Genomic DNA, 20,667 nt, shown 5'->3' with positions numbered 1-20,667 from the left:
TGGGTTGTTAGACTCCATCTCATGCTACCACTAGAGTGAAAGCACCGCCAGCATTCAAAAGTGACCAAAACATCAGCCAGGAAGCATAGGAACTGAGAAGTGGTCTGTGGTCCCAACCTGCAGAACTACTCCTTTATTGGGGGTGTCTTGCTAAATGCCTATAATTTCCACCTGTTGTCTATTCCAATTGCAGAACAGCATGTGAAATGTATTGTCAATCAGTGTTGCTTCCTAAGTGGACAGTTTGATTTCACAGAAGTGTGATTGACTTGGAGTTACATTGTGTTGTTTAAGTGTTGCCTTTATTTTTTTGAGCAGTGTATTTGCAGACACTTCAAACAGACATACAGTGGCAAGAGAAAGTATGTGAACCATTTGGAATTACCTGGAGTTCTGCAAAAAATTGCAACAGCTGAGTTGTTGTTGGACAAACGTTAAAAAAATAATTTTACGTTTCCAACAAGTCAGTTTGTCAAGTTTCAGTCAGAAACTTGACAAACTGACCGGTCTTCACAGCTGAGAACAAATTCTTAATTTTGTTGGGTTTGCTGTTCCAGAAGACTTTCCACGGGGTTTCATAATAACAGTTAAATAAAGGTTAAAAAAAATAATAATTAAATACCACGTTTCCAACAAGTCAGTTTGTCAAGTTTCTGGTCAACATACATAAACTACCGCACCACCAGAGACGCCCATGAAACATATCAAACTCCAGCCCAGGAACCAGTCCCAACACCCACTGTGGTCCAAGAACCTGTCCCAACAGCCACTGTCACTAAGCAAGAGACCAGGCCTTACTGGAAGTGTGGGATGAATAAGCCTAACCAGGTGAGAACCAGAGAGGCACTGATTCAGCCCCCAGCTGTAAGACTGGCTCAGGACACACCCAGGAACTGCTCCCACCTTTGGTTCAGGAAACTGACCATCCAGGTGGACATCTTCCCTGTGCTGGTCCAGGAACATCTGGAGCAGGAACCTTTGGCCCATGAACCTCTGACCTGGGTGGAAGCCTTCTTGAGGTTGCCTACTGAAGGCCTGCCTTCTTGATTTTTATTTATTTATGATCCCCATTAGCTAATGCTATGATGTCGAAAGGTCGCTGCTTTGAATCCTCGATCCGACAAGGTGGAAAAATATCATACTAAATGGAGTGTCTCGAATTTACATACAGAATAATACAAAATGCTCTGAGACCAGGTTGCAGCCCCAGCTGTGAGTTTATCCTTGGGAAGGCTCTCGCATTCCTCTCAAATTCCATTCCCAACTCAATGTTAAATTACTTTACATCAATCTATTTGCAACGATTGCTTTGGTCTAGTAAATGTAATTTGCCTGATGATGCGTGACTGGAGGAGTTTCATACAAGCACATTTTTGTCCACGTTCCCGCTCCTCACCACCTCCTCTAGATTACCTTTGACCTTTTCAAAAAGGAAGCGTGAGAGGATGCAGGAGTTGAACAAATCCAATTGAGAAAAGGCCACAGTGTGATGATGAGTGAGTCATTATGCTGCTTTCAAGACAACTGGGAACCGGGGAAAAAACAAGGTCAAATCATGATGTCAGTGATCTTCAGGTAGGGATGTCTGCATTTTCGAACTTGGAATTCCGAGTTGGATGACCATTCAAACATTTTTTCCTAGTCTGAACTTGTTTTTTTCAGAGTTCCCAGTTGTCTTGAACCATATAGATAGCTAAATAGACTAGATAGATAGACAGATGACTCATCTTTGTATCTGGGCAGCACCATTGAGGCAATCTCTATTTTGAAATCGTCGATTTTCTTCTTCAGGATTGGCTGATCCATCCCGATGAACCGGTTGGACATGACTCCAACAGGGTCCCCAGGAGGGATAAACCAATGAAGTTGGAAGTCCCACCCAGTTGCCTACATTAAAATGGTGGAAGACCTCAATGGTGCTGCCCATGCTAATACAGCCTTTTGGCCACTAGAAATCTCCACCATTCTCTGTCTTGAACGCACTGAAGTCAGAGATTTCCGAGTTCCCAGTTGTTTTGAACCCAGCAAATGATGATGTCAGAGTTTCTGATTGATATTTCATTTCAGAATGTATTAAAATGAGTTATTCTTGAAATCCCAGCTGTTGTCTTGAACCCACTGATGTCGCACTTAACGCGATTTCCGAGTACTTCAGAGTTACAAGTTTAAAGTGGTCTTGAACGCGACATTGACAACATACGTGTGGCTACTCCTCACTCACGTACCAATCGGAATTTCAACTTCAATCTCTTCCTCGTTGACTCCTTTGAAAAACAGCAGCGTCGATGCTGACTCTTCCTCGGTAACTTCATTCAGAAATCTGATTATTTTCTGCTCTTCTTCTCCATCTCCGCGGCTCAGCAATTCCTCGAAACAACCTGGCTCCGGCAAATAAAAACAGGAATATACCCGGTTTCGGATCCACTCCACCCGCGGGTCGTCGAGGGACATTTTATCCCTCAATTAAGTTACAACAAAGTACTAATGTTAGCATTTAGCTAGCTAACTTCAAATGTTGTCGTTTGTTGATGTAGCTAGCTACCTGCAACCAATTGACAGCCTCATGTCACTATGGCAACTGGTCAACTTTCTGTTTCTGTGAGCCATGCGCCCCCTTTGGCGCCCTCCAGTCGCAACATCTGATAGTCTCGCGCAAAAGTAACGCCACTGACATTAACATTTCCAGTCAAATTCAACTTTATTCAGTCAGCTTTATTCACCTGTTACACTGAAAACATGTTCACCATTATCGGAAATAAAATAATTCAGCAAAGCCAAAACAGAGGAATGTATGCATACCACTAATATAAGTATGGAGTTAATGATGCGAATCAATCAAATGTTTACATTCTTTAAAATAAATATGATTAAAATAGACTACATTAGAATAGGTACAAACATTTACAGCAAGCCCTTCAACAAACCACACACATTGTGTAATCAAGGATTAGACGTTAGAGCCATTGCTAATCAGACTTCACATCTAAGAATTAGTGGTCATCATAGTTATAGAAAAGTATTTTCTAACCACTATTTTTACATTATCTAGACATATTCTCAATTGCAGACTCCTGGAGTTCACGCTCCTCGCCTCCTCAAAACCCATTGGATGAGAAAGCCAGAGGTCCTTCCCCTCTGAACTTCTCCTCCAATGGGTTTTGAGGATGCGAGGAGTATGCAATTGAGATTCTCCCCTCGTCTCAACTTCACAGCAGCATTTCCCATAGGATCCTGCTTTAGAGGCATCTTTAAGCATCACTAAGATACAGCACATTACTGTTTGATAACACAGCAAGTGAGTTTACAATGAAATGGTGCAAGCTCCCCATAATGTTAAAGTTCCATATTACGTGGTAATCACAATTCAAACAATTAGCTCCTCTTCAGAGGGTTTAATACCATCATTAGGACATTTAACCAATATCAAAAAAAAAAATGAAATAAAAAATTATAACTCTTTCTTATTTTTCCATCTTGAAGGTACAATTACCCAACAGCATAAACTACATCCTCCTGTTATGGTGCTACAGGATGGGAATATAGGAAAAAGCTTTGGAGAGAATTGATCCCTGCACTGGTCCAGTGCCTGCTTTTCCTGCCTTATTCATAATCAGGGATTGTTGGTGTCATTAAATGATGTCTTGAGTTATACTTTTAATTTCCATCCATGGAATGGGCAGTTTAAGAAGTAGTCTTCCATAAAGCGATGGAGGCATAGGAAACATATCTTAATTTAATATAATTTTGTCAGCATTCAGCACAACACGGTATGCATACTTTCAAGAGTGATGCACCACTTTTTTTTAAGCCTGTCATAGTCATTCAAATGTTAATTTCTCATTCAAACTTTATCACTCTATAAAATAAAATGTACATCTCTCCCACATTCATCCAAAAATACTTTTCATTTACAAACATGACTGAAGGAGGCTTTTCCTTGCAAAGTGTTGGTAACCCAGAATATCATTCAATTGAAAATAGAGCATGATACACTGAGATTTGGTTGTACTTACGTAAGGCAATCAGTCAGTGCAACAAATAGTAGAAAAAAACAATATGAAATTGTACTGTATGTCTATGAGGCTCAATAGAAGCCTGGGTAACAATATGTTTGTGCCATCATGCCACTCCTTGTCATTTAGGAGTGGCATGATGGCACAAACCGACTATTACCCAGGCTAGCTATATAGCACTGGATCCTGCTGGCACATTGTGTCAGTTTGCCTCTGGGAGGGCAGAAGCATTGTTTGTCCCATTCACAGCAAGCCATCATGCTCAAAGCTAGAGGGCAGGAGGGAGAAGGCAAAGGGAACAAACTTGATTCCAGTCCCAGTATAGAACTTATTTTGGAACTCCACCCTATGGAGAGAGAACAGAGATCACTGAATATAGAGTAAGCATTAATAAAAGCATTATAAAGGCATGATTTACACATATTTCCTGTCCTTCACTCAATTCTGCAAGTATAGTGAGTAACTAACCAGTGCAGCCTGAGAGCATGGAGGAAGGCAGACAGTCCCTCCATAACCAGGAGGATAGACACAGTGAGCACAGCGAATATCCCAAACACTGGCACCAGAAACATGATGCCCAGGCTGGTGTCCATCCGCAGGCCCAACCGCATCACCATGGACCACAGCACCTCCGACAGCTCTGGGGGAGCAGGGACAAACAAACACCGTCACATCTCTGATTGATTCATTTGATTTAATAATTTAAAAGAAGGTTGCTCCAGTCAGAGAACATTACATACATAAATAATTATCCTCTCAATGTAAAATGCACTTTAAATGTTTATCCTTCAAAGATCAATACAAATAATAAACATTTGATGTGGTGTGTTGATACTCACGGGCATGTGCCAGACTCAGGGCCCAGAGGCGCAGGTAGGAGGCTGTGTTGGAGATGCAGCCCAGGCAGTACTCTATGGTGTGAATAGACTGGTGCAGGAACATGTCCCCAAAGTCAAACTGTAAAACAACACACAGACAGGAGGACCTGTTACTTTCGGGACCCATGGTGTACTGATGCCTGAATGAGAGGCTAGTGGGAGGTGGTGACCGTGCTGTCATCAGCTAACCTCCTCTTTTTGCTGCTCTCTGCTGGTGGAGAGGTCACTGGGGACACTGCCCTCCTCCATGTCATTTGCCCTCATCAGGGAGAGCTCCTCCTCGCTGTGCCGCCGCACACGCTCATAACCCTGTTGACACACACCACACACACTCTGCATGTTAAAACCGGAGTGCACTCCTATAAACAGTCTACATACACACACCACCATAGATTATGTTACAACCAGAACACAGACTCATATATGGACACACTACCCACACATGCTTATGACTCGTAGCTCAGCGAGAGCTACAAACTCAAAGCCTCACCCTGTACATTCCAATGCGGTTGGCTCCTCCGTTGTGCAGCCAGTACAGGTAGACTGGTTTCCCCAGCAGTAAGACAGGCACCGATAGTAGAGCAATGACCACCAGGAACACCTGCAGCCCAACCTACAGTAGGAGAGGGAAAGAACAGACAGGTCTGTTACAGTCTCACTGAAGTAGCTTCAGAACGGGTTGGGCTTGTATACATGTCTTCACTGAGCGAGTGGTCCTTCACAAGTAAGGGTTTTAGTGAGAAGTCCCAGTTCTATATGCATATTCAGCGGGTGTGTCCCAAATAGCACACTATTCCCTATAGTGCATATAGGGAATAGGATGTCATTTTGGAGACAACCACTGTGTGAACACACATGTACCTGTCCTGGGAAGAGGGGTGGCACCCCGTCCCCCTGCATGAGGAACATGTTGATGAAGTGGATGAGGATGCTGGGGGCCATCTGGGAGTCGCGTGCAGAGAAGGCCAGCCACTTGTAGATGATCATGAAGACCAGGTAGCCAAATAGGCACAGCAGGAACAGCAGTTCCGGGAGGAGTACCAAGTACAGGTTGAACTTTTTTCTAAAATGCCTACACAGATAGACACAGACAACAGAGCTATAAAGTGCTTTCATAGACACACAGAAGGCTGCAAAGTGTGGGGGGAGAGTGTGCTGTAACTCACAGGTGGTTGAAGATACCTAGGATGACCCCGAAGCTCATGTGACTGATACCAACGATCACAGACATCTTCATCTTGTAGGAGTTCAGAAAGGTCAGACGATTTGACGCCAAGTTCCAAATCTACACATTGGAAGAAACAAGGAAAATAACCACATCAGGTTGAGGTATGGACAAACTACATCAAAGTCAGACTGATGCGATTGTTAACAAAACATTGAAATGACTTACTTTATTCGACCTGGTTGGTGAGAGGCAAATGTGTACGGTTAAGAAGAGACAGGGAATAACTTGTGTGTGTAGCGAACATAGAGACAAGACAAAGAAGTTTGTGACCATATGAATCATAAAGCCATGTACTTACCGGGTCAATGCCCAAAGGGTAGGGTCCATTGAAAACCCCAGGGACATTGGGATCAAGGGTCAGAAAGGCATTGGTGCGGAGTGTGGAATCCCTTTTAAAGAAAATACAAAAGTGAACAATTAAAAGAGCAAGCTATCAGGTGATGTAATCTTTAATGTCGCATACATCTTTGCAATTGTTATACTTAATTTGACTTGTAATTAATATATAATTGAAAAACCAGTATGGCCAATCAGTGATAGGACATCAAAAACCAAAACATATTGGCATTGAGTTGTGATCATGTGGCCTTTCACCCTGACCTAATAATCTCTGTAATCTCAGGAACAGATCTTACAGTACAGAACATATTACAGTACAGTACTTACCAAGTCCAATTTCCAGATTTAAACATGGCATTGACGCTCCAGCCCGAGCCAACGATGTTAAGAGACTTGGAGAAGCAGTCGTTGTAGATGAGTCCGGTATAGACAGAGAACAAGCCCATCATAAGGATGATGTAACGGCCCTCAAAGAATGTGTTCCAGATCTGAGCATACAAATACACCATTGTCAACGTAGGGGAAACATCCAGCTAACCACAACATTTACTGTTTGCTTATTACTCATTTAGCTCATTTAGACCAGAAACAATTTCCCCACACAACCGGCCAGCATCCCAAACGGCACCCTATTCCCTATGTAGTGCACTACTTTTGGCCAAATCCCCATGGCCCCTGGTCAAAACTAGTGCACTACGTAGGAAATAGGGTTCCATTTGGGACGTACACACTGACAGCCTCTCCTCTGCCCCTCTCACCTCATTCCTGGTGTGTTTCAGTTTGCGATTGTCCTCATACAGCACCATCCAGAGAGCAAACAGAGCCATGATCACACCATGGCCCAAGTCTCCAAACATCACAGCAAACAGGAAGGGGAAGGTGATGATTGTGTAAGGAGCTGTTAGACACAACAGACAATACATCATAATTCCTCCATATACACATTCAACTATCAATAAAGTGTAAAACTTTATTGTCCATTCTTGTTAGGAGTGAACATGTGTCTTTGGCTACAGGCATGTGGCTCATAGAAATAGCAAACAAACAGAAAACATAAAAGCATTAGGCCTAATGATAGCATGTGATTTAATCCTAAATGTAGTAATTAGCGGTCATTGGCTAGCGAGGGCGTACTGTACCTGGGTTAACCTCTCTATAGTTGCCCACTCCATAGGCCTCCACTATGTTCTGGAAGCCTGATGTGAACTTGTTGGTTCTTATTAGGGTTGGTGGAGTGTCATTGCTGGGAATACGGTTGACAAAAGAAGGCACCGTGGCTCCACTCTTCCGCTGTAAAGGTAAGCCAATAATGTCAAGACAGTGGCTTTTCAGACTGAGATTATTGCAATGTTAGCCTATTAAGGTTGCATGGAGATTGAGTGATGGCAACCCAATTATTTGAGACATCATTTGTTTTCTCCAAATGGAGACAGAATCCTAACATCTCATCAAACAGTTAGTTCAAATATTTTTGACCATTCAAGACTGTTCAAATACATTGACCATTTAAGCCTCGTATTTAGAAGCCTCATTTAAGCCTTTTAAAGGACTGGCAGAACCTTTGCATGGACTGCTGTCATTGAACTGAATGTGACCTTATATTATGTACGTCATTACATATTATAAGGTCACATGGTATGTAATGTAATAATAGACAGAAGCCCTGGTAGCCCTCAATTGGGGCCCAACAGGACCAGAGCCATGTATTTAGAGTTGGGCAATTGAGGTTTCTGCATTATTATGCATTTACATGACACTATAACATTCTATGGCAGCCATGTTAGCGCCTCATTAACATTACAGTACATGGACAATAATGTCTAGAATAAGCATTATGAAGCATTTACATGACACTTCAAAATTCTATGGCAGCCATGTTATCGCGTATAAACATTCCATGGGAATATTAAAATAATGCTATGTAACTGAATGTCTAGAATTATAACAATATTCACAATTCAAAAAGTTGGCCCAACTCTCTAAATACCTGGATCTCTCGTAAATAATCAGAGGTCGTCAAGACGAGAACAATTTCCCTTTTTCTACCACAACCAAAACCCCATTATTAAAGCAGGTCATGCTGACTGGGTGTGTGACTGTTGGTTTAGGCAAATACTGAACAAAGTGTAGTTAGAAGGTGGGGTCACAAACAATGACAATACAATCCAAAACAATAAAATAGTTAAGCCCAACGATGACATTACACAGGGAGCCATTGTAACAGGGAGCTGACTCACCGAGCCTTCCTCTAATGCCCTTCGCAGGATGGGCAGATCGTTGACAGGGCACCACACCTCGGCTATCAGACACTTGTTGGTAACGTCAAAGCTACACAGGTTGAGGATGTGGTAGATGGCCTTCATCTTCTTAACCTGGATGACCCAGGTGTAGACGGACTCAGAGGCCTTGTTCAAGACTTGTCTCAGGTAGTCCTCTGTCCTGTGGAGTACCTGGTGGAAGCCGGGGGTTGGGGTGGGGGGGTATTAGTATGACATTTTAACTAATGGGAGGGATTTCACATTCATTCAGAATATCAAAAGGGTGTGTAGAATTGACTTAGGCTCGTTGAGCGCAGCCTCCACTGAGTGCAAGGGCCCATAGCTTGTTTGGGTATTGAAGCAAAGGTATTTTTGGCACGAGACACAGTTGGGTAAATGATGAATGAATGTCTAAGAATGTTGTGTGAGGGCTAGAGAAAATGCAATGAACATGCCAGGGAGGGAATTTGAGTCTGTGTGCTTTAAGTTCTGGAATGTGCGTGTGTTCGCATGAGGGAGGAAGGGAGGAGAGAGTCAGCCTTCAGTTGAGACCTCATGGAGATCACGTGCTGGGACCAGAGGTTAATTTAGTTCTTTTTTCTTCAGAGGTAGAACTTCCAAAACGATTGATCTGAACACTCTTCCAGACTGCAAAGCACAAGCAGAGTCAAGTGACCCCAGAGTGGTCACGCCCTGGCGCCTGAGTGAGAGCACTCTCCCTCTCGCTCCTAAACCTCTACCTCTCACACTCCATTCTGCTTCTTTCCAAGAAGTTATAATCTTCGCCGTAGCTGGAAGCACGAGGTCCATTCTTTAAGGGATACTGTTTTAATGTCACCATTGGCCTGCATCTTTGTAGTGACTGTATATCTCGTAGATGGGTCAAACTTTAAAAAAGCAGACATTGAATATTGCTTTGAGCATGGTGAGATTTTGTGTCACTAGCCTACACACAATACACCATAATGTCAAAGTGGAATTATGTTTTTAGAAAGGTATACAAATTATTTAAAAAATTAAAAGCTGAGTCAGTAAGTATTAAACCGCTTTGTTATGGCAAGCCTAAATGAGTTCAAGAGTAGAAATTTGCTTAACAAGTCACATAATAAGTTGCATGAACTCACTCTGTGTTTAATTATAGTGTTTAACATGATTTCTGAATGACTACCTCATCTCTGTACCCCACACATACAATTATCTGTAAGGTCCCTTAGTCAAGCAGTGAATTTCAAACACAGATACAACCACAAAGACCGATGAGGTTTTCCAATGCCTCGCAAAGAAGGGTACCTATTGGTAGATGTGTAAATATATATATTTTTAAAGTAGACATTGCATATCCCTTTGAGCACGGTAATGTTATTAATTACACTTTGGATGGTGCATCAGTAGATGGTGTATCCAAAAGATACATGCGCCCTTCCTAAATCAGCTGCTGGAGAGAAAGGAAACCGCTCAGGGATTTCACCATGGGGCCAATGGTGACATTAAAACAGTTACAGAGTTTAATGGCTGTGATAGCAGAAAATTGAGGCTGGATCAGGCAAAGATCAACAACTAATTCGACAGATCTCTAAGAATTTTGACTAATGGGAAGAATAATGGGCAAATATCATACAATCAAGGTGTGAAAATCTCTCAGAGACTTATGCAGGAAGACTCGATGCCAAAGGTGATTCTAACATGTATTAACTCAAGGGTGTGAATACTTACAGTACCATTCAAAAGTTTAGACACACCTAGTCATTCAAGGGTTTTTCTTTATTTGGACTATTTTCTACATTGTAGAATAATAGTGAAGACATCAAAACTATAAAATAACACATATGGAATCATGTAGTAACCAAAAGAGTGTTAAACAAATTAAAATATATTTTATATTTGAGATTCTTCAAATAGCCAACCTTTTGCCTTGACAACTTTGCATACTCTTGGCACTCTCTCAACCACATTCATTAGGAATGCTTTTCCAACAGTCTTGAAGGAGTTCCCATATATGCTGTTGAAATGCACAGTCAACATAGTGTATGTAAACTTCTGACCCACTGGAATTGGAATACAGTGAATTATAAGTTAAATAATCTGTCTGTAAACAATTGTTGGAAAAATTACTTTCGTCATGCACAATGTAGATGTCCTAACCGACTTGCCAAAACTATAGTTGGTTTACAAGAAATTTGTGGAGTGGTTGAAAAAACGAGTTTTAATGACTCCAACCTAAATGTATGTAAACTTCCGACTTCAACTGTAGGTTAAGAAATGTTGTGAAATAGCAGTTACAAATAGAAATCAAACTGGATGGACATCAGAAATAGAGGAAGGACCAAAAACAGGACTAAAAAAGAGGACTAAAATACTTTCTGACGGCACTGTATTTCAACAGCTAAATTCAGCAGGAATAACACCTTAATCTGTTGATAGCTTATATTTTAAGTAGCCAGTGACATTAGGGAGAGATCTCTGGAGTTAACCTTTTCTGGTTAAAGAATACATGGGTGTAAAAAAGTTATTTTCATTACTTAAAGACAAAACAAACTAAAAAAACATCACCCACTATGTTGTTGCTCACAAGGATTTTAGAGAGCTTACAGTGTGCAGGTCCTGGATGCGAGTCCTGAGTCCCTCCACAACATCATTCCTCTCCTCATTGCTGTTGGGGTATGGATACACGTGACAGTGGTAGCTGAGGGGCAAAAAGACAAGCTCCATGATGTTATCACATAGGTTAAAGCCACAGTCTTCAGAGCTTGTTGGGGGCAAGATAACAGGCCTAATGGTTTGGCAGGGAATCACCTCAGGCTGAAAGTGTAACAGGTCAGTTGGAGAGGTGTTTTAATTACCAGTCACAGATCTTCTTGACTTTCTGTCCAATCTGCTCGCCCCAGTAGGAGATGAGGAAAACCACACTCTTAATTGGCTCACCCTGCAATAACCAGAGAACAGGAAGCGGATTAGAATATAGACATGGTAAGGCTGAGGTGAGATGTTTTACCTCTCACAGGCCCAACAGGGATGCTGTTAAATTTACCTATATGGTAAGCAGTACCTTATTATTTTATCTCACACTCAACCATTTAGAAAAGGGCTAAGAATCTCTCTCAGGCATAACAACTTTGACCCACCGTGTCAGGGTCCTCCAAGTACTCGTCAATCTCAGAGTAGCTAAGGATGGTGTAGCCCTTACACACTCTCCACAGCATGCGCTCAAAGGCCTCTATTTTCCTTCTCTGAATCAGCCCTGATATAAACCTGCAGGAGTGAGGTTGAGATAAACAGGGTATTACAGTAAACAGGCACAAATACCCAAGTGTGTACAAATATATATGACTGCTGATAGCCTTTTACCCTAGTTTGGCCCCTAGTCGCTGCATGCTGCTGTAGTCCATCATGGAATCCTTTTCTAGGAAGGGGAACTCCTCATACTGGACCTGCGGGGGCTCACACTGTGAAACATAACCCCAGTGTGAGGACACACAAAACACATACACCCCCATAACACATTGTTAGAAAAAGGGCAAGAATTTTCCCATGCATAAATGAATAAAAGACAAGCAGCAAGATTTTGGCTAGCCCCAGATATATCCCCAAAACATCCGCTATAAAGAAAAAAAAAGAGAAAAGAAAGACTTAATGTTATGTGCAAAGCCAAATCATGTGACCCTAAAATTTGCTCAGTCACTTCATGAAGCAAATCAAAGCCATTGCAAGTGCTCTTAAGTCAAACTGAGGGGCAAAGTGTTGTACAGTGGTGGGATCCTGCTTTGTGGAGAAGCTGTTGGACCTACCTCTGCGCTGCGGTGCACAAAGTTGCGTGTGATGCGCAGCATGTGTGTATACTCTGTCAGCTCCAGGAGGTTCTTCTGTAGCTTCTCCTTATTCCTGGTCACCTCGCTCAGCTCCACCTCCAACCTCTGCAACTGCTCCTGGAGACAGCCATACATACAGAGAGTCAATAGCAATGGCAATTCGGGCGGTGTCCCAAATGGCACCATATGTTCCCTATACTCTATATAGTGCACTACTTAGGGAACATATGGTGTCATTTGGGACGAAGTCAATACTTCATTCTTATGATAAAAGGATTTATGACGTTCTAGAGAGACAGGTAGGGTGCGCTAACCATTATAACTAGGACATGTTTGGGCAGGGGTGCAACCGGGTTCACTTCTCCCTCTGGAAGTGGAATGTCTGCCCTCTTGATTTCTCTTAGAAGGTACCCTGTCAAATATGCAATGAAGTCTTAGTACACAACACAGAGTCACTGCATTTCAAACAATCCATTTGTTTCAAATAATACATGTATATCAATAAACTTAATCTGTTGTAATTTACACTGTGTTTTTCATCAAGCCCACACTAGGCCCAGGGCTAAGAGTCTCTTTAGCCCAGGGCTAAGCGAGTGTTCACACTTGCACATTCTATAGTGAACTAGCACCAACCTTAGCCCAGGGCTAGCTGGCCCTTCTCCGCAGCAGGGTTAGCGCCGACTTTTCAGGGGTTAGCCTCAGAAACACAGTGCCAAAATATCCAGTGTTTTATGGGGTCAAGAACAACACGTAGAATATTCACTGTCAAATTGTATTTTTTATGGAGCACATTTTCTCCTCTCCTCAGTTCCTGACCGCATGTGCTGCTCTAGAAATAGAATGAATGGAACGGGCGTACTCATTAAAGTCAATGATGGCATAATGGATGGACTGGCGGCCATTGAGAGTATACCCATAGGAGCAAAGCAGGAAAGTAAAAGCAGGAAGTAAAAGCAGAAAGTAAAAGCAGAAAGTAAAAGCAGGAAGTAAAAGCAGGAAGTAAAAGCAGGCAGTAAAAGCAGGAGGAATACACATCAATATGGGTCGTCACTAGTTAACACAGTCACAAAGTCCTAATTATTTCTAAACCCGGCTGGAGATTATGAATATGAAGTTGAACATTTTAGAAATGTCCCTTTAAAAAGGTAGACTCAGCAATATGACGCAGATGCAGAAAGTAAACTGCATAGTGGGTCAATTTCTTGAACAACAAAGCTTTGAAGCGCAAACCTCCACTTCTCAGCTGTTTTGGTGCCCTGGCTACCACGCTGTAACAGCATGAAGCTGCGCAGACACTGTGTGTGACTGCGAGAGCAAAGTCTTACATCTCGCTCATCTCAATATCTACAGTGCTGCTCGTGGCTTCATTTTGCCGAATCTAACATCATTTGAATGGACATTCTTCATTACCATGGAATGTAGAACGTTTGCTACAACACCTTGATTGTTTCAGCAAGGAGCAAAACAGTTTCATAAGAGTTAAGAGTCCATATTACCGCAGAAACGGACTCAACTGCATGACTGCCCAGCCGTCCAATCTTCAATAAAAAATAATGGTTATGGCGGTTATTTTATATTCATGACGGTCTTCATAACCGTTGGTTTCACGGTTATATGGTAATTGTGCCAGCCCTAGCAAAAACATTGTCCGAGTTGATAGAAAATAATAATGTTCCACACATTTTGTCGGAGTTTAGAGTGATGAAAAGTAGTTGGCTAACGTCAGCCAACAGCTCTCTCTCACATCTCATCATTGAGCAGCCGAAACACTCAGGGAGCGGGGACAGAGAGACAAGCAGCTTATTGATACTATTAAACTGAGGAAGAAGCAGTGTTATCAGGCTCGGGTAGGGGAGGGCCTGAACGTCGCAGGCATGGGTGTAGGTAATTTAAAACATGGTCAGAGTCAAAGTATTTTAAGTTACTTTTAAAATAAAAACATTGACCTTGATATATAGCTAATTTCTCTAAAGTTACCTGAACGTTGTTACACATGATCTTTTCCATGCAATGACATTCACTCACCCATTCACACTTTCCCTCATTCACTAATTTTTCTCCATCTTCCACTCACACACCCCATTTGATTAATTCGGTTTAGTATTTTCCCAAATTCCATTTTCTCTGTTAATATTTTTCCTGGTTTATGATTCTTTTTCATTTTTGTTTTGCTTTCCACTATCAAAATTACAATTATTTATAGAATGCAACAAAATTGGATGTTCTGAGTGGATGTTAATGCATAAATCACACCCGAAGAAATGTGGGATAATTTTATGTTGTTGTTGATTGATTGTAATTCCCCTTTAATTGCAAATCTAGAAAGAGAGGAATGTGTTTGGTTAGAGATGTTTCTACACTGCACATGATTGCAGAGTTTGCTATACAAATGCCCACCTGATTGATACAAATAATCATGATATCATTCTGCCAGGTAAGTCTACTTTGTAGTTAACATTGAATTGAGAAGGTTTTGGGGAAAGCCTTTCCGTTTACCAAAACGATTTTCATTAGCATCGCTAACTGATAAAAAAGTGATATTTAATGTGCAAGCATTCCCATGCATGCCGTTACGTCTTTAGAAACTTGCAGGAAATTAGAATCTCTGAACAACGATGAGCAATTTTCTTTCTGACTCTGAGGGGCTGCCACAACCTTTCCGTGTCATCCCTCTACTGTAGCCTACAAAAACTACAAAATCTAGCCTACAAAAATGCACTATGTAACAGATGCTTAAACAAAAGTAGCGAAGTACAATACCTCATTCAAAACCAATTTAAAAGCTGCACAGCGTAACTACTGTATGTGTGTATAAGTGTTTTTGGAGACGCCTCTGGCAAGAATGCAGTATTTTTTCTAGATTTGAACGCAATTTCCCAGAACCTCCCGCTCTCTGTAGGATCATATAGGGCTAAAAGTAGTTCCCAGTGATGAGGTTTCAATAGGTGTAAGGTTATAGTTGGTAGGGCAATTTTTCCACAAAGTGTAATGAATTCATACTACAGAATAGTATGCCGATACACAGCCAATACATTATTAGGTGGCGGCATGCAACTATCACCTTATCGCCTCTAAAATGTAAACAAAACACTATAAAGAGTTTTGTCACACAACGCCATAGCTGTCTCAAGTTGAGGGAGTGTGCAATTGGCATGCTGACTGCAGGATTGTCCACCAGAGCTGTTTGCCAGAGAATTGAATGTTAATTTATCTACCATAAGCTGGCTCCAACATTGTTTTAGAGAATTTGGCAGTATGTCCAACCTGCCTCACAACCGCAGACCACGTGTAACCATGCCAGCCCAGGACCTTCACATCCCTTCATCACCTGTGTAATCGTCTGAGGGTGGGGGGTGCCCTCCAAGGCCGACTGATGGCTGCACCCCTGTCCAGTCATGTGAAATCAATAGATTAGGGCCTAATTAATATATTTAAATTGACTGATTTCTTTATATGATGAACTGTAACTCAGTAAAATCTTTGAAATTGTTGCATGTTGCGCTTATATTTTGCCCACGAATCCAAACCCGCCGTGAATCATGTGACATTCTAAGGTATGCAATATTTTATACAGTGGGGCAAAAAAGTATTTAGTCAGCCACCAATTGTGCAAGTTCTCCCACTTAAGGAGTGGCTTCGTAAGAAGTATTTCAAGGTCCTGGAGTGGCCTAGCCAGTGTCCAGATCTCAACCCCATGGAATATCTTTGGAGGGAGTTGAAAGTCCGTGTTGCCCAGCAACAGCCCCAAAACATCACTGCTCTAGAGGAGATCTGCATGGAGGAATGGGCCAAAATACCAGCAACAGTGTGTGAAAACTTTGTGAAGACTTACAGAAAACGTTTGACCTCTGTCATTACCAACAAAGGGTATATAACAAAGTATTGAGATAAACTTTTGTTATTGACCAAATACTTATTTTCCACCATAATTTGCAAATAAATTCATTAAAAATCCTACAATGTGATTTTCTGGATTTTTTTCTCATTTTGTCTGTCATAGTTGAAGTGTACCTATGATGAAAATTACAGGCCTCTCTCATCTTTCAAGAGAACTTGCACAATTGGTGGCTGACTAAATACTTTTTTGCCCCACTGTATATAACAGCTAAGATTGACTTATTACATTCGTTATCATTCATTAGCGTGAAAATCAATGATACGCCTATTCTAGCAATACATTTAATTATCATCTCAAGGTTTTGTTTTAAAAAATGTATTTAGTCACTGCATAAAATAAATGAAATGTCAGCCTTCTGGCTACACAAACGAGACTACATAATACATAATAAACAAGTCAAGACCCAGCCATTATTCTTTTCCATTATTACTTTTATTCAAGACAGAAAAACAAAACATTAAATTCAAATCAAATGTTATGTCACATGCTTCGTAAACAGGTGTATAAATGTTCTCACGCATCCACACACAATACCCCATAATGTCAAAGTGAAAACCTCTTTTTAGAAATAGCTGTAAATTTATTGAAAATTAAATGCAGAAGTATCACATTTACATAATTATTTACACCACTGAATCACATTTGGCAGCGATTTCAGCTGAGAGTCTTTATGAGTAAGTCTAAGAGCTTTGCATACGTGGAATTAGAGGTCAACCAATTACTCGTAATGGCCGAATAATTAGGGCCGATTTCAAGTTTTCAAAACAATCGGAAATCTGTATTTTTGGACACCGATTTGGACGTTTTTTTTTTACACCTTTATTTAACTAGGAAAATCAGTTAAGAACACATTCTTAATTTCAATGATGGCCTAGTTAACTGCCTTGTTCAGGGGCAGAATGACAGATTTTTATCTTGTCAGCTCGGGGATTTAATCTTGGTTAACTAGTCCAATGCTCTAACCACCTGCTTTACTCAACGTCAACAAAACTAAGGAGATGATTGTGGACATCAGGAAACAGCAGAGGGAACGGAACACCCCCCCTATCCACATCGATGGAACAGTAGTGGAGAGGGTAGTAAGTTTTATGTTCCTCGGCGTACACATCACAGACAAACTGAATTGGTCCACCCACACAGACAGCATTGTAAAGAAGGCGCAGCAGCGCCTCTTCAACCTCAGGAGGCTGAAGACATTCGGCTTGTCACCAAAAGCACTCACAAACTTCTACAGATGCACAATCGAGAGCATCCTGGCGGGCTGTATCACCGCCTGGTACGGCAACTGCTCCGCCCACAACCGTAAGGCTCTCCAGAGGGTAGTGAGGTCTGCACAACGCATCACCGGGGGCAAACTACCTGCCCTCCAGGACACCTACACCACCCGATGTCACAGGAAGGCCATAAAGATCATCAAGGACAACAACCACCCGAGCCACTGCCTGTTCACCCCGCTATCGTCCAGAAGGCGAGGTCAGTACAGGTGCATCAAAGCTGGGACCGAGAGACTGAAAAACAGCTTCTATCTCAAGGCCATCAGACTGTTAAACAGCCACCACTAACATTGAGTGGCTGCTGCCAGCACACTGACACTGACTCAACTCCAGCCACTTTAATAATGGGAATTGATGGGAAATTATGTAAAATATCACTAGCCACTTTAAACAATGCTACCTAATATAATGTTTACATACCCTACATTATTCATCTCATATGCATACGTATATACTGTACTCTATATCATTTACTGCATCCTTATGTAATACATGTATCACTAGCCACTTTAACTATGCCACTTTGTTTACATACTCATCTCATATGTATATACTGTACTCGATACCATCTACTGCATCTTGCCTATGCCGCTCTGTACCATCACTCATTCATATATCTTTATGTACATATTCTTTATCCCTTTACACTTGTGTGTATAAGGTAGTAGTTTTGGAATTGTTAGCTAGATTACTCGTTGGTTATTACTGCATTGTCAGAACTAGAAGCACAAGCATTTCGCTACACTCGCATTAACATCTGCTAACCATGTGTATGTGACAAATAAAATTTGATTTGACATTGCACTCCACGAGGAGCATGCCTGTTACGCGAATGCAGTAAGCCAAGGTAAGTTGCTAGCTAGCATTAAACTTATATTATAAAAAACAATCAATCAATCAATCATAATCACTAGTTAACTACACATGGTTGATGATATTACTAGTTTATCTAGCGTGTTCTGCGTTGCATTTAATCGATTCGGTGCGCTTTCGTGAAAAAGGACTGTCGTTGCTCCAACGTGTACCTAACCATAAACATCAATGCCTTTCTTAAAATCAATACACAAGTATATATTTTAAACCTGAATATTTAGTTAATATTGCCTGCTAACATGAATTTCTTTTAACTAGGGAAAATGTGTCACTTCTCTTGCAACAGAGTCAGGGTATATGCAGCAGTTTGGGCCGCCTGGCTCGTTGCGAACTGTGTGAAGCATATTTCTTCCCAACAAAGACAGGCAACTTCGCCAAACTAGGGATGATTTAACAAAGCGCATTTGTGAAAAAAGCACAATCGTTGCATGACTGTACCTAACCATAAACATCAATGCCTTTCTTAAAATCTATATACAGAAGTATATATTTTTTTAAACCTGCATATTTAGCTAAAAGAAATCCAGGTTAGCAGGCAATATTAACCAGGTGAAATTGTGTCACTTCTCTTGCGTTTATTGCACGCAGAGTCAGGGTATATGCAACAGTTTGGGCTGCCTGGCTCGTTGCGAACTAATTTGCCAGAATTTTACATAATTATGACATAACATTGAAGGTTGTGCAATGTAATAGGAATATTTAAACTTATGGATGCCACTCGTTAGATAAAATACGGAACGGTTCCGTATTTCACTGAAAGAATAAACATGATGCAACCAACCACCACTATGATTGAAAATATGGAGAGTGGTACTCAGTAATGTGTTGTATTGGATTTGCCCCAAACATAACCATGTGTATTCAGGATAAAAAGTGAATTGCTTTGCCACATTTTCAGCAGTGCCTTGTTGCAAACAGGATCCATGTTTTGGAATATTTGTATTCTGTACAGGCTTCCTTCTTTTCACTCTGTCAATTAGGTTAGTATTGTGGAGTAACTACAATGTTGTTGATCCATCCTCAGTTCTCCTATCACAGCCATTAAACTCTGTAACTGTTTTAAAGTCACCATTTGCATCATGATTAAATCCTTGAGTGGCTTCCTTACTCTCCGGCAACTGAGTGAGGAAGGACGGCTGTATCTTTGTAGTGATTTAGGCTTGTCATAACAAAGGGGTTGAATACTTACAAGACGTTTCAGCTTTTTTATTTTGTAGTAATATGTAAATATTTCTAAAAATATTATTACACTTTGACATTATGGGATATTGTGTGTAGGCCAGTGACAATTTTTTTTAAGTTTAATCCATTTTAAATTCAGGCTGTAACAAAACAGAAAAAGTCAAGGGGTGTGAATACTTTCTGAAGGAGCTGTCTATACATAGAGTACCAATACCGAGTCAATATGCAGGGATACGAGGTAATTGAGGTAGCTATGTACATATAGAGGTAAAGTGACTAGGCAAAAGGATGGATAAGGCAGTAGCAGCATCGTGCGGTGAGTGTGAATGTGTGTGTGTATATTGGGGTGTCAGTATGTGTGAGTGCGTGGGTAGACTCAGGTGTGCATAGAGCCAGTGTATAAAAAAAAGTTTGTGTAAAAAAGTGAGTGTGTGTGTTGGGGTGTCAGTGTATATGTAAGTGTGTGGGTAGAATCCAGCTTGTGTGCATAGAGTCAGTGCAAAAAAGGGTCAATGCAGGTAGTCTGGGGAGCCATTTGATTAGCTATTTAGCAGTCCTATGGCTTGGGGGTAGAAGCTGTTCAGGGTCCTGTTGGTTCCACACTTGGTGCACTGGTATCGCTTGCCATGCGGAAGCAGGGAAAATAGTTTATGGGTGGCTGGAGTCTTCACAATTTGTTGGGCCTTCCTCTTACGCCACCTGGTATATAGAGGTCATGGTTGGCAGGGAGCTCGGCCCCAGTGATGTACTAGGCCGTACTCACCACCCTATGTAGCACATTGCGGTCGGATGCCTTGCAGTGGCCATACCAAGCGGTGATGGAGCCACTCAAGATGCTCTCAATGGTGCAGCTGTATAACTTTGAGGATGAGGGCCCATGACAAATCTTTTCTGCCTCCTGAGGGGGGAAAGACGCTG

At 41.4% G+C, this 20,667-nt stretch overlaps 2 protein-coding genes across 4 annotated transcripts in view; both read right to left on the bottom strand.

The window, feature by feature from the left end:
• Positions 1–2,556, bottom strand: part of dnah10 (dynein axonemal heavy chain 10) — a 58,471-nt gene extending 55,915 nt beyond the window's left edge. Inside the window, exon 1 of the mRNA XM_046347205.1 lies at positions 2,226–2,556. Coding sequence (XP_046203161.1) covers positions 2,226–2,451 — 226 coding nt within the window. The 5' untranslated portion in view covers positions 2,452–2,556. The remainder of the gene's footprint in view (positions 1–2,225) is intronic.
• Positions 2,557–2,679: 123 nt separating this feature from the next.
• Positions 2,680–20,667, bottom strand: part of LOC124034267 (V-type proton ATPase 116 kDa subunit a2-like) — a 34,980-nt gene continuing 16,992 nt past the window's right edge. The window contains exons 1-20 of one of the 3 annotated variants that reach the window (XM_046347203.1): positions 13,933–14,827; positions 13,156–13,219; positions 12,837–12,934; positions 12,502–12,639; positions 12,062–12,159; positions 11,839–11,965; positions 11,557–11,639; positions 11,306–11,399; positions 8,696–8,908; positions 7,598–7,748; positions 7,217–7,356; positions 6,786–6,946; positions 6,418–6,508; positions 6,058–6,176; positions 5,753–5,963; positions 5,382–5,504; positions 5,081–5,200; positions 4,853–4,970; positions 4,482–4,653; positions 2,680–4,359 (exon numbers count right to left, since the gene is read on the bottom strand). In XM_046347203.1, the coding sequence (XP_046203159.1) occupies positions 4,257–4,359; positions 4,482–4,653; positions 4,853–4,970; positions 5,081–5,200; positions 5,382–5,504; positions 5,753–5,963; positions 6,058–6,176; positions 6,418–6,508; positions 6,786–6,946; positions 7,217–7,356; positions 7,598–7,748; positions 8,696–8,908; positions 11,306–11,399; positions 11,557–11,639; positions 11,839–11,965; positions 12,062–12,159; positions 12,502–12,639; positions 12,837–12,839 (2,265 nt within the window). In that variant the 5' untranslated portion in view covers positions 12,840–12,934; positions 13,156–13,219; positions 13,933–14,827 and the 3' untranslated portion in view covers positions 2,680–4,256. Of the gene's footprint in view, positions 4,360–4,481; positions 4,654–4,852; positions 4,971–5,080; positions 5,201–5,381; positions 5,505–5,752; positions 5,964–6,057; positions 6,177–6,417; positions 6,509–6,785; positions 6,947–7,216; positions 7,357–7,597; positions 7,749–8,695; positions 8,909–11,305; positions 11,400–11,509; positions 11,532–11,556; positions 11,640–11,838; positions 11,966–12,061; positions 12,160–12,501; positions 12,640–12,836; positions 12,935–13,155; positions 13,220–13,932; positions 14,828–20,667 lie in introns of those variants that run through there. The other 2 variants (XM_046347202.1, XM_046347204.1) reach the window with 2 other exon arrangements.

The sequence above is a fragment of the Oncorhynchus gorbuscha genome, linkage group LG04 (assembly GCF_021184085.1).
Source record: "Oncorhynchus gorbuscha isolate QuinsamMale2020 ecotype Even-year linkage group LG04, OgorEven_v1.0, whole genome shotgun sequence".
In the NCBI taxonomy this organism is placed as follows: Eukaryota; Metazoa; Chordata; class Actinopteri; order Salmoniformes; family Salmonidae; genus Oncorhynchus; species Oncorhynchus gorbuscha.
Note: the sequence above shows the minus strand (reverse complement) of the source record. Positions and strands in the feature narration are given on the sequence as shown.